General features: G+C 39.3%; 1 protein-coding gene across 1 annotated transcript; it reads left to right on the forward strand.

Moving 5' to 3' along the window:
- The first annotated feature begins 5093 nt into the window (after positions 1-5093).
- Positions 5094-12873, forward strand: def6c (DEF6 guanine nucleotide exchange factor c). Its single transcript, XM_028570303.1, has 12 exons — positions 5094-5369; positions 6108-6248; positions 6613-6795; positions 7408-7638; positions 7727-7873; positions 8074-8182; positions 9824-10053; positions 10133-10240; positions 10546-10712; positions 11487-11685; positions 11788-11878; positions 12396-12873. The coding sequence occupies exons 1-12, from the start codon at positions 5274-5276 to the stop codon at positions 12605-12607; spliced, it is 1914 nt and encodes a 637-aa protein (XP_028426104.1). The 5' UTR covers positions 5094-5273; the 3' UTR covers positions 12608-12873.
- The last annotated feature ends 68 nt before the right edge of the window (positions 12874-12941 follow it).

Here is a 12941-nt window from a genome sequence, read left to right on the forward strand (position 1 = left end):
GGGATTACAAAGTCTTGTTCATTTTCTGCATAGACAATGTCAGGTGCATTTGGAGGTCTCCATGGCTTGGATGGGCATTAAAAACTTTCCCTACACAAAATCAGCAACTGCTTTATGAAATATATATGATTATTTGCAAGTCATGTTGAGCATTTTGTTAAGAAACAAGGAATTACATATCTTTTTGCGAGCATCGCTAACAGCAAGATGAAGCTAAAGCTGACATTTTGTAGAAATCTGATTCTGCAGTTGAAATCAAATTACTTCCAGTTTCGGGTTCAATTTGGATGAATTGAGCAACTACGGCAAGGTGAAGAAAGCACAATTTCTCAGAAACTACTCCTTAAATAATTAAAACTGAGGATCATAACATACTGTAAACCTATAGTAGGCTATTGTTAAATTATCTAAAATACTCCTTTGTTTCTATATCAAAGCGTAACTCTCGCCAAAATGCATCCTGGGGTATTTTTGTGAACGTACGTGAGTCAAACTTTAGTTTAAAAGCATATTTAGGACCGAATCGCTACTTTTGAGATTGACCGTATTCTCGTTTTTGGGTCAAATGGCCTTTTGAATGGGAGTGCTAGGGGCACTTTTATGCTAGTCTCAAAATAGCTATTTTCGAAATACTAAGATGGCTCGACACAACATGAAACTATGTTTGAAGTATCACCAGGGGTTCTACACATGAACGAAAGCATTGACAACATTCTTTGTGTATACAGATTTACTAAAAAGTTTTTGAGCAACTCACCGCAGCTGTTGTTGTTTCCGGCCGCAGCCATTTTGTCAGTCAAAAACAATCGATTTCCGAATGCAACGTAACGGAGGAGAGTAAAGACGGAAAGCTCCTAAAGCTTAGTTCCATATAAATGCACGGATAAGTCGTTGTTTTGTCGTTATTGAAAAACAATATTGACCTTGTAGTTGAAAAAGGAGCCTCATATGGAGTCCGTTCATTCGCATTCGGATATCAACTCGTTTTGACTGCCGAGGTGGTAGTGGCCGGAAACAACAACAGCTGCGGTGAGTTGCTCAAAAACTGTCTTTTTAGTAAATCTGTTTACACAAAGGATGTTGTCAATGCTTTCATTCATGTGTAGAACCCCTGGTGATACTTAGAGCATAGTTTCATGTTGTGTCGAGCCTTCTTAGTATTTCGAAATAGCTATTTTGAGACTAGCATGAGAGTGCCCCTAGCACTCCCATTCAAAAGGCCATTTGACCCAAAAACGAGAATATGGTGAATCTTAAAAGTGGCGATTCAGTCCTAAATATGCTTTTAAACTAAAGTTTGACACACGTACATTCACAAAAATACCCTAGGATGCATTTTGGCGAGAGTTACGCTTTAAGGAACGTTAAGGATAATAAAATTTGGGAATTTAGTAGTAAAAAGAAAATACTTCAGGAACCAGCATCTCTTCACACTTTGCAACTCTTTGTATGACTCCGTCTTCTGCACAATAAAAAATACTTCTTTGATTCAGTGTGGAAGGGACAAATGGGTAGGGTGAGGGGTGTGTCCATATTATACCTGCAAAGGAGAGGTCTGACATCACAAACTAGGGTGGGGTTGACCGTAAATCTCAAAAAATAAATGGCAGTACAAGGAGACTTTGCTCTCTGATTTTGTTTCAGAAATGTTTAAATGTTGGCATGGATTAATATGCATAATTATATAAAATGTAAAAACGATTATTATTTAGGGTTAAACTACTCTCATTTTGGTTGATCATGGGATTAAGCACACCTCAACGCTGAATGCACAGGAATGTTCACCAGCAGTTTTCCACTTCAGATTATTTTGTCTAGCTGTGTTCAACAGATGTTTGTATCTGCATCATTTAGTTTTCCAATCACAAAGACTACACTGTGCTCGGATGGTGCTTTTGAAAAGAGCTTAATAATCTATTGTTGTCTGTGGTATTTTGTGCTGTTTATAGTCGTCATTTCCACTGTTTTGAGATGCTTTGACTGCTTAAAAAGTTTCTTCCAAATGTCTCTGTATATATTCGGTAGCACAAATCGTTTTAAATCACTGAATAATTGTAAATAGCATTTTTTACTACATTGGCATGACCCAGATGTTGTGCATCCCACTACTAGCATGAAACTTGCTTTTCTTCAACATCAAACTAATGTTGACTTAAAACAAATAGCTCAACATGTTCGTAAATATCTTTATTCACTTTCTTGCATAGAGTAAGATGACTGATACCACTCTGAAAAATATTAAGCTAATGCTAGCAGCCGCTTAGCTTAGCCTAGCATAAAGACTGGAGCAGGGGGAAACAGCTAGCCTAGCTAGTTTTTGTTTAATCCGTACAAAAGGAATGTGATAAATATACACTGTATATCTAATTAGTGAGCTTTAGAGGAGTTGGTAGATATATTTTGTTACCATTAGACAAAGCTAGGCTAGCAGTTTCCACCCGTTTAGTCTTTTTGCTACGCTAAGCTAACCATCTCTGGGCTGTAGCTTGAAATATGCCAACTCTGACATTGGGGCTATTTTTATCACAAGTAAAAGTTCGAACTCTGTTTCCTTGTGTCAAGTTTATTATTAGAAGGGTTTTTTTAGTGTTATTGCTGAAATGAAATGTCTGACCTTGTATATTTGCAGTATAGTTGCATTATTGTGCGCATACATGTGTTTCCAAATATTTCCATATGTTGTAATAATGCAAACACAGTTTCTGGAGTTGTCACATTGAACAGATTTAGGTGTTTCTCAGGATTAATTACAAATTCAGCTGTCTGCCATTGTCAAGATATGTGTGATATTTGGATGTTGAATTATTGTGTTTTGAGACTTCAGTGTCTCACAGACATAGGCCTAAACGTTTTTTGTTCCTCAAACAAACTACGTAAAGGGTCAGATCACATAATCCCAACGATCTATGAATGAGTGATCTAACAACAAAATATGAATGTCATAAGAGTGGTATCTATCTTCTCATTTTACTCTCTGCAGGAAATCAAATAAGTATATTTCCCAAAATGTGTAGCCACTCCTTAGATTAATGTGAAAGTGTTTTTCTCATATGAACTTGTTATTGCATGTGTTTTAAGATTATTATATGCACTGAGATGATACAAATCCATTCGCCTTCCTTCCAGCCTCCACACATCCCACCTCTGCTATTCAGGATAGGCCTTTTTATTGCTCTTGTAATTGTAACGTATGATAGGCCTATATATATATATATATATATATATATATATATATATATATATATATATATATATATATATATATGTGTGTGTATAATGTATTCTAATAATCACCAACCGTGCGAATAAGCATGACTGAAACTATATCTGTCAACAATAAACAACAAAAATCTTTGCCTCATTGCAGGGGATATTGATTCGACACTGACAGTGGGAATGTAAAGGTCTGCTACCCTTGAATATAGGCTATTAAATATATAAATGACAAAAGCATTATTGTAATGTTGATGTAGTGTAGTGTAAACAGCATACAGCACTGCATTGGTAAAGGCACATTTGAAGTATGTAATGTCTAAGTAACATCTTGTGAATCACCAAAGTGCACTTTTGGGGTTTTAATGTGAGTTGTTTCCTCTTTAAGGTAACAAGGAAACACCCAAAGATTATATCCCTCATCCTGACAGGTGGCAGGTTTGAACCTCCTGCCAAAATTCCACCCAGTGGACAAATGGAGATATATTCTATTTTGCATTCTGTCTGCATTTTAAAGACCTTTAGAAACTGCTCTAGGTCTTTATTTTATGAAACAAGGCCATGATGGAAGTATGCCAGAGTGGTAAATTCTCAGCGCTGGGAGTGGTCGATTCTCACTGAGACCTGGCCGGGCAATTCTGAATTATGGCTAACTGAACAACATCTCATTTATACCACCTGAGACACTGATTAAATCTGCCCTTGAAAGGCGACAACAGATACAGACGCACTGCTGAGCGTGACGAAAAACAACAGCGTGACCCAACATTGATTAGTTTATGGAGCAGAAAATGATGACCTCTGCTCAAATTGGGCAATATGAATTTCATTTTTGTAATGTATCACAAAGATTACCTTAAAACCAACATATATCTACATTTGGAGACATATAGGCTTTGGTCTGTGGCCTCTAAACATGATTAACATTTTCATGACCTAATTATTAGTATTGATTAGCCTACATTATATGCTCTAACAAGGCTTGCGGATGCTTTCTGTCTGATTACACTGTCCCTGTTTAACCTATTTTGCCTGAGGTTGCTACCTCCCTACTAGCAAGTTCCTCACACTAAAGAGGAGTTCTGAGAGATGTTCAAACAGCACTTAAAGTCAGGGAAACTACAAGGGGCATTTTGCTCATAATACCTCTGAAAGATATGTTAGGTTGGGTGCTTTTAATGTGCACTATTTATGACTTCTACCCAAACAAATCTTCAGTGGAAGGGAAACATAAAGGCTGCAGAATGGTGTAGCAAATATAGGCACTATCCACTATCAGATCTCCACAGCTCCAAAACCCCTCACTAAAGATGATGAGCAGTAGCCTATACAATTAACTTAATTAGGAATATTAAGCATCACATTGATTACATGTATAGTAACCCATACATTACAACCTTAAAAACCCACCTGTTTTAAATACGCTCCAGTTTTTGTATGTTGGTTTATTTAAAATCCCTAGATATAGCCTATAATAAATCCTTTCATATAGCCTAAATTAAAACTTTTTTAGATTATGAAATTGCTCAAATAAATATGGCTTCAGGCTCTCCACAAACGGGTGTGTCTCGGTATGCCTTCTGAATTTGATAACACGGAGCCGTCTTATTTGTTTTTTGGTTGGCAGCACTTGAGGAATTTAAAAAAAAAACACTCTTTAGACAGGATACATGTCTTAGACTTGGACATTTGGCTTGTAAGTTTGTCCATTTTATTCAGATACATGTTAAGAGTGGATGGTAAGGCAATTAGCCAATATGTTGGGGAGAATAGCGTAAACCAGACTAGTCAGGGTGTTTGACATTTGTAAAATCGTATATTGTATTATCTTGTATAATGTATTATGGAGGAAAGTGTAGGTCTTTATCTCTACTCTCCGCCTCTTTAAGGCTCTCCTACATCTGACTCCTTTTGGTCTTTCGCAGTTTGCACAGCAGCCTGTACTCTGCCCCACATTTTATTTGGCAATTCTCACCACCACTCGCTCGCTCGTCGCTGCGTAAAAGCCGCTGCGCTGCTCTTGGAAATGTAGTTTTTGCGCACAGCAAGGTCTCTCCAAAATGGATTTAAAATCCGAACTCCTCAAGTCGATCTGGTACGCCTTCACATCTCTGGACGTCGAGAAATGCGGGAAAGTGTCCAAATCGCAGTTAAAGGTAAGCAGGAATGTTTGTAGCCATATTAAGGTCAGGAAACTGAGCGAGGGGCGTCCACTGACTGGACACAGAAACAGACTGCTACCATTTCCTTTAAATCATATTTTCGGGCTGTAGACAAACCGGTGCTTATCACTCTCTATAGTTGCCTTTGTTTGTAGTGAAATAGCCTACTAACTTAATCCATGTAATCAACGTTGCAATCAGCAAACGCCCTAAAGGCTCACACACAAGTCCAAATATTTAAAAAAAAGAAAAAGAAAAAAGCTTTATTCTAACGTAACCTGCTCAGATTGGAGGTGAGGCGTAGTGAGCCCAGTTTCAGATTCAAGCTCAAAGTCCAACCTTTCTCTGTTGCCCAGAAACATAAATAGTGACATAAACCAGCACTGTCGGCGTTTCAACTAAAAGGCAAGACAGAGGACAACAACTAGAGAGCTTATTCAGCAATTTCTTCCCTCAGTTATTTTTGTTCTGTCATGTAGCTTTCCGCCCAGTTGCTACATGCCCCATAGAAGAGAAGAATCCAGGGAATTAGCAGAAATCTGTCCTGACCTGTGTGTGTGTGTGTGTGTGTGTGTGTGTGTGTGTGTGTGTGTGTGTGTGTGTGTGTGTGTGTGTGTGTGTGTGTGTGTGTGTGAGAGAGAGAGATATGGAGTGCACAGAAGAAACATACATTGAGACTATGTGTGTGTGTGTGTGTGTGTGTGTGTGTGTGTGTGTGTGTGTGTGTTCCAGGTGCTTTCCCACAACCTGTACACAGTGCTGAACATCCCACATGACCCGGTGGCTCTGGAGGAGCACTTCCAGGATGACGATGATGGGCCAGTGTCTAATCATGGCTACATGCCCTACCTCAACAAATATATACTGGATAAGGTACTGGGACTGTTGACATTGCCTCTTTAGTAGCAGTCACAGACATGTTATTAATTTATGTATGATTTGTTTCTTTTATCGAGCGAACTGTTTTTTTCTCTTGAGTATATTTGTTATAGTTTTTCTTTTTAATATGTTATACAAATTATTGTTTTTGCAATACCAATTGTTCTTAAATCTTCTTATGTCCGGTACATTTTTTAACTTTGACATTGATGCTCTTTTTGGGTTAGGAGAAAAAAATTATCTTATTGGTTGAGTGATTTATTACTGTATATTATTAAAACTGTTTCCATCACATGAAGTTTCAATCCAGTTTCGTTCAAGTTTTAATTATTATGAGTCATTTTTTCTGTCTTTTCAGGTCAAAGACGGCATGTTTGACAAGGAGAAGTTCGACGACTTGTGCTGGATGATGACCAGAAAGAAGAACTTCAAGGGTGTACCACAAGGGGCGCCGCTATCGGAAAGAGACTGTTTTAAGCTCTTCTGTTTATTCAACCTCCTGTCTGAGGACCGCTACCCGCTGGTGATGATACCAGAGGAGGTAAACGATGTTGATGGTGGTATGAAACAAGAATTTGTGGTAGGACTCAGCATCGTGAGCGACTTGATTTGATGGAGACTCGAGTCCATGATAATTTCATCTGATGGAATTTTTACACCTCGGAGTAAAAAATCCAAATTTGAAATAAAATACACAAGTGCAAAAATTCCTTCCTTAACATTCACAAGGCAAATAAAGTTTAGTAGAATAACAAATCACACAGAGAAACAAGACATCACAAAGGCTTTTCAGGAAGTGACATAAGGCACTTCCACTATGATTTCCTAATTGTTAGAAAGACATATGCTCCATAGAAACCCAGCTTGTGTCTCAACAAAGTCAAACCATTTTTTTTAACAGCAGAAAAGTACAAGTAAGTAAGTTAATGAGTCTCTTCCTTCCTCCACTTCCTCCATAATGCTTATGGTTTCCTGTCGACAGACAAAAATAACCAGCTTTTTCTACTATCAGCACAGTAGCTTTCCTCTGTAAAAGTACATCATATGTTACAGTAATACACTGATGCAATATGTTATTTAGACTTTAAATATATATTTTTTTGTAATCTTTTCTGAAAACACTTAGATTATTCTAATGTTTGAACACTTTTAGGTGGAGTATCTCCTCAAGAAAATTTCCACAGCGATGAGCCAGGAGTGGGATGGGAAGCCATTGGAGGACTTAATATCCCAGGATCCCACAGTGCGGGATGATGACATGTCTGTATGGACCTTCCTGGAGAACATGGCTGCAGGCCGGCTGCTAAGAGTCACCAGTGCTGAGGCCTTTAGTCTGGCTTTGAATGAGGTCTTTCTGGAGATGTATCACAATGTCCTCAAGAGGGTGTGTATTTTCTGCATCTTCCTGTTTCTGTTTGTCGTCTTCTCGCATGTCGTTTTTGTCTTTCCTAATATCTGTTCAATGTTTCCAGGGTTATATGTGGAAAAAGGGGCATGTACGCAGGAACTGGACAGAGCGTTGGTTTGTGCTGAAGCCCTCCTCTGTGACCTACTACGTCAGCGAGGACTTGAAAGACAAGAAAGGGGAGATCCAGCTGAATAAGGGCTGTGTCGTAGAGGTGGGTGACGAAATGTAATGTAAACACTGCATGTTTAATTATACGGTAATCAGTCAAACGCTGTGCTTTCGATGGGTTCAGACAAAGTCCTTTACAGCACATAAATGCCCTAATCCTTGTATTTTGATTCCATGATCTAACCAGCAAGCTAAACTATCTGAAATGTGTTACATTTTCTGAGTCTCCTCTTTGTTTTTTAGACTATTCCAGACAGGGAAGGGAAGCGCTGTTTGTTCTGTGTGAAAACCCACAACAAAACCTTTGAGATGAGTGCGTCTGACCAGAGGCAGAAGGTGGAGTGGACTCAAGGTGTGTTGGTGTGTATTAGTATTAGCATACAAAGTCAGAAATGACATTTTGACTGCAGTGGTTTATCGTGTGTGGTCACTGGTGGTTTTCTAATTCAATTCACTGGTTTCAGATGAGACATTTTAAAGGAATAGTTCCACATCTTTGGATGTTAGATGAAAAGATTGTTACTAGGGGTGTGGCGAGATCTTGTTGTACGAAATTTCGCGAGATTAAAACGTGACGGGATTTCTCGTCGAGTGTCAATGTTTACATATTGTGTTCGTCTTGTCTGTCACTCTTTCGCCGTTTATTATTTCTGCAGGAAAACCAAAATGTTGCCACACAAATGATTTAAAAGTGGCAGGGGGTTCTTCAATAGTAATTTCACGCTCCATCACGTCCATCACATCGCCTCACGAGACAACTTTTCACCTCGACGAGAAATCTTGTCTCGTTCTCGTGAACCCAATCTCGTGATGTGTCTCGTCTCGTGGAGTAAGCATCTTGTCACACCCCTAATTGTTACCACTCTAATGTCTGTAGGATAAATATGAAGCTACTGCCAGCAGATAGCTTAGCTTAGCACAAAGACATTAAAAAAGGGAAACAGCTAGCCTTACTGTCCAGTCTTGCCATCACTGTTAAGTTGTCAGGCAACCAGCAGAAACTTCATGAAGTTACTGGACGTAATACGCCAAATTACTGCCTGTAAAACCACAAATAGACATTTTTATACTTCTGTTTTTTTATTTTTTACAGGTTAAACAAACAATATATCATTTGTTAATTTGTGAGCTTAAGAGGTGCTGGTAGGTAGATTTTGTTACTGTTGGACAGAGCTAGGCTAGCTGTTTCCACCATGTTCCCAGTCTTAAGCGTAATTTATACTTCTGCGTAAAATCGATGCCATTGCTACGTACGTAGGTACGTGGAGACCTACGCCAAACCCTACGCCGTAGCCTGACCTGCACCTCTAGAAAAATGTAACTACACGTTGCGGCGACGTATGTTGCTCGGATGTGGCTTGGTAGCTTTGCATTTCCCCTGACTCATTTCCTGGTTCTCCTCCTCCATAAACATCATGAAATTTCCCACTGTGGACACTTTGTTTCTCCCTCTATGCCTCTAAAGTTGGTACTCGCTCTGAAGCTAATCCCTGTCACTGTCTCGCTCTACCTCACACCCCCCCCCCCACACACACACACACACACACACATGCCGGCCCTGCTATTCTCTTAAAGAGATCGACATACACAACTACGCACAAGTATACTTTCCAGGCCACTTACATAGGCTACAGCGAAAGCTCTGCGTGGAGCCTCCACACAACCATAAATCAAGCTTTAATGCTAAGCTAAGCAGCTGATTCACATTTATCGTACAGACATGAGAGGGGTATTGATCTTCTCATCTAACTTCACAAAAGCATATCATTTTTCTAAAAATGTCAAACAATTCCTTTTAGTCAAAGTAATAGTTGGTGTCATTGTTTATGGTGTTTGCTGCACTTCCCAAACATCGGTTGTCAATCAATAACTGTGTAACTGTTAAATACTGATCCAGTACGAAATATCGCTCCTTTGTTCATTAATCAAACTAAAGAAACACCACTAACAGTATCTACACTATCTACAGTTTGTCTTTTTGCTACCTCTCCAGCTATTCAGACAGCTCTGCGTCTCCAGAGCGAGGGCAAGTCTTCACTTCACCAAGAACTGAAATTGAAGAGGCGGGTCCAGCGGGAACACAGCAACCGGGAGCGCAGCCGCAGCGCCCGGAGCAGCTGCAGCAGCCGGAGCAGCCAATCGGACGACTCCAATATCCAAGAGATGGAGAAGATGGAGAAAGAGAAAGACAGACAGGATTTAGAAATAGAAAGTATCATACAGGTAATAGCAGAAGGAATCAGTGGAGGGACAATTAATCATAGCTCCGTTTTTGCCTTTAACCTTTATCTGTGTCTTGCAGCATGCACGCGAATTAGAAACCAGACGAAGGGAGGCAGAGGAAAAAGAAAGGAGGAAACAGAGGGAGGTGCAGTTGGAGTTGGAGAGACAGCTGAAGGAGGCCGAGACGGTAAGAGAAAGTTTTCCAGATGACGTTTATTTACAGTTATCTAAAAAGGATTTAGAGTTCTGAAAACAGCACAAAACATTGGCATTATAAAAGTCAGGCTTAACCTTCAGGGATTTGTAGTGGTGGAGAAACGGTAATGACATTCCTGGAAAAGGGGAATAAAGAATAGGCAAGTTCTTTCCACTTAATTGGTGAGTGTGTGTGTGTGTGTGTGTGTGTGTGTGTGTGTGTGTGTGTGTGTGTGTGTGTGTGTGTGTGTGTGTGTGTGTGTGTGTGTGTGTGTGTGTGTGTGTGACTACTCCTAGTTGAGAGACAGCATGCAGGCAGAGATGCAGGAGAAGGAAAAGGAGGCTGAGCAACAGAAGAAGAGGATCCAGGAGTTGGAGCTGACGCAGCAGAAACTGGAGGCTGCTCTCAACATGGAGATCCAGGCTCGGCTGGATGAGGAGAGGGCCAGACAGGAACTGGAGAGGTAATTAACAAACACACCCACTGTATCGCCATGTAACCAGATGTTTTCAAAATCTGGCACTATGTGACTTTTCTGTCTATGTATCCACAGATTTTCAACACAGGGCAAATATCTGTATAGGAATTGATAGAGTAGGGAGTCACATTAACACATGGGACATTAGTAATGTCAAAAACATATTGATAGTGCAACATGTCATGTCAATATTAATGAATTTTTCAAATTCTATTATTTGTCTTTTTTTATTTTGGGGATAATTATGCTCTTACATTTTGGGATTACTTCCCCTAATGCTTTGGAGATTGTAAACAGGAAATATAATGTTGCTGAGGAGTTAGTTGGCAATAAAACCATGGATGTATTTTTTATATTTGTTTACATTTTTGCAATTTGACACTATTAGCAGTCTGCCAAATTAGCTATTAGCAGTTCCTGTTTACAGTGTACCCATGGATGTACAGACAAATATTACTGGATTACTTTGATACTGAAGAAAACTTAAAAAACGTGACGTGGAGCGACTTTTTTCTATGATTTCTTAGCACATTTCACGATTTATATGGACATCATATATGATGATATTCTCATGAAGTAGACAACAAGACTCAGTAGACGTAAGTAGTCAAACTGAACCTAAAAACCTGTGTCTTTGCATTTAGATTTGACTGAGTTATGACTCAGAGAAAGAGCATGATTTTTGACGCATATTGTAGCAGTCAGGTGCTGAGGGTTTTTAACTACCTTAATTGCAGTTGTTGCTCTTCTCTTCTCCAGGTTGCTACAGGAGGAAGAAGCAAAGAAGAAGCAGTTCCAGCTCCTCCAGGAGCAGCAGAGGGCATTGGAGTGCCTCAACACCATATTAGAGGCCTCAGACGGCAGTCAACACCAGAACAGCCCCTCAGCTCTTCACTCGGCCTCTCAGGAGCTCCAGGATCTGCAGGCCTCTCGCCAAAGGAGCCACCAGCACCTGGAGGTAAGGTAGAGATAGTTTGGATTGGCTCAGTGTGCAGCATGTTTAATCATAATAATAAAAAAACACTCATGAGAAACTACTTGTTTGATTTTCTTATTCCAGGAGGTACAAGAGAAGCTGAGATATGCCAGTCAACACGTACGACACTGGAACGTCCAGCTGAACCGCCTGATGACACCCATCAGTCCTGGAGGTGCAGTATGATCTCAGTCCGGTCTGTTTGGGTCTGTTTAAAGACCCAAACAGACCATTATTGTGTTTTAAAACACTTTTAGTCAACTGTACAGATAATAAAATATTACTGATTTATTTTTTTCCCAATGTTCATCTGGATCCAGATATGCATCAAAATACAGTCATGGCAAACATATGCTAGAATTCTCTCTTTCAAGAAAGTGCGGTAGTTCATGAGAAAGTTTTGAAAACTGCAATTCAAAACTGCAATGTTGCATTGTTAAGAAATCCCTTAAAATAGATCTGGATCTGCATTAAGTTAAGGATTTGTTTAATGGACCATGGTCTAACTTCCCACTACATTTGATTGAAAACTGTTCACACATTTTTTAGATACTCAGCTAACAAGCTAACAAACAAATGGCACCGGAAATAAAACCTACTTTTGCAATCCTGACCTAAAACTCAAATGTATCAGTGAACATCACAAAGATCAAACTTTGTTGTTCATGTTATTGTATATTTTATTTTTGTAGAACGTTTGGGAAATCGCCTTACATCAAAACCCATGTGTCCCAAAAAGGAGGGAGCGCTGGCCAGTAATGAGTTCATCTCTAAATTCAAGATAAGAGCTGATCAAAACAACAAGATACCGGAAGACAGCTACACGCTGGAGGAGCAGCTGGAAGCTGCAAACCTGTCAGATGGACCAGAAAAATCACAGGGAAAACCCAACGGACAAATGTGATTACCATATTGACGGTTTCAAATCCACAAGTCCAAATTTGATAAAAGAAATTGTTCATTTGTTTAAGACTGAGAGTGGAAAGTGAAAAGTTATTTACAATATATAAAATAATCTGTGCAAAATACGTTTTATATTTATGTTTTGAAATGCAGTTTAAGATGGACAGTGAGGATGAAACACACATTGTGATGCAGGGTTTAATGAAAACACATTTGACAGATCAACTGAGATACAGTTTTGTACAATAAAGTTTATTGGTGAATGATGAAATGTCATTTTGTGATATTGGTCATTTTCCTGGGCAACACATTTGAATTACTATATTCTCTCTCCT

Source organism: Perca flavescens, chromosome 23 (assembly GCF_004354835.1).
Source record: "Perca flavescens isolate YP-PL-M2 chromosome 23, PFLA_1.0, whole genome shotgun sequence".
NCBI lineage: Eukaryota > Metazoa > Chordata > Actinopteri > Perciformes > Percidae > Perca > Perca flavescens.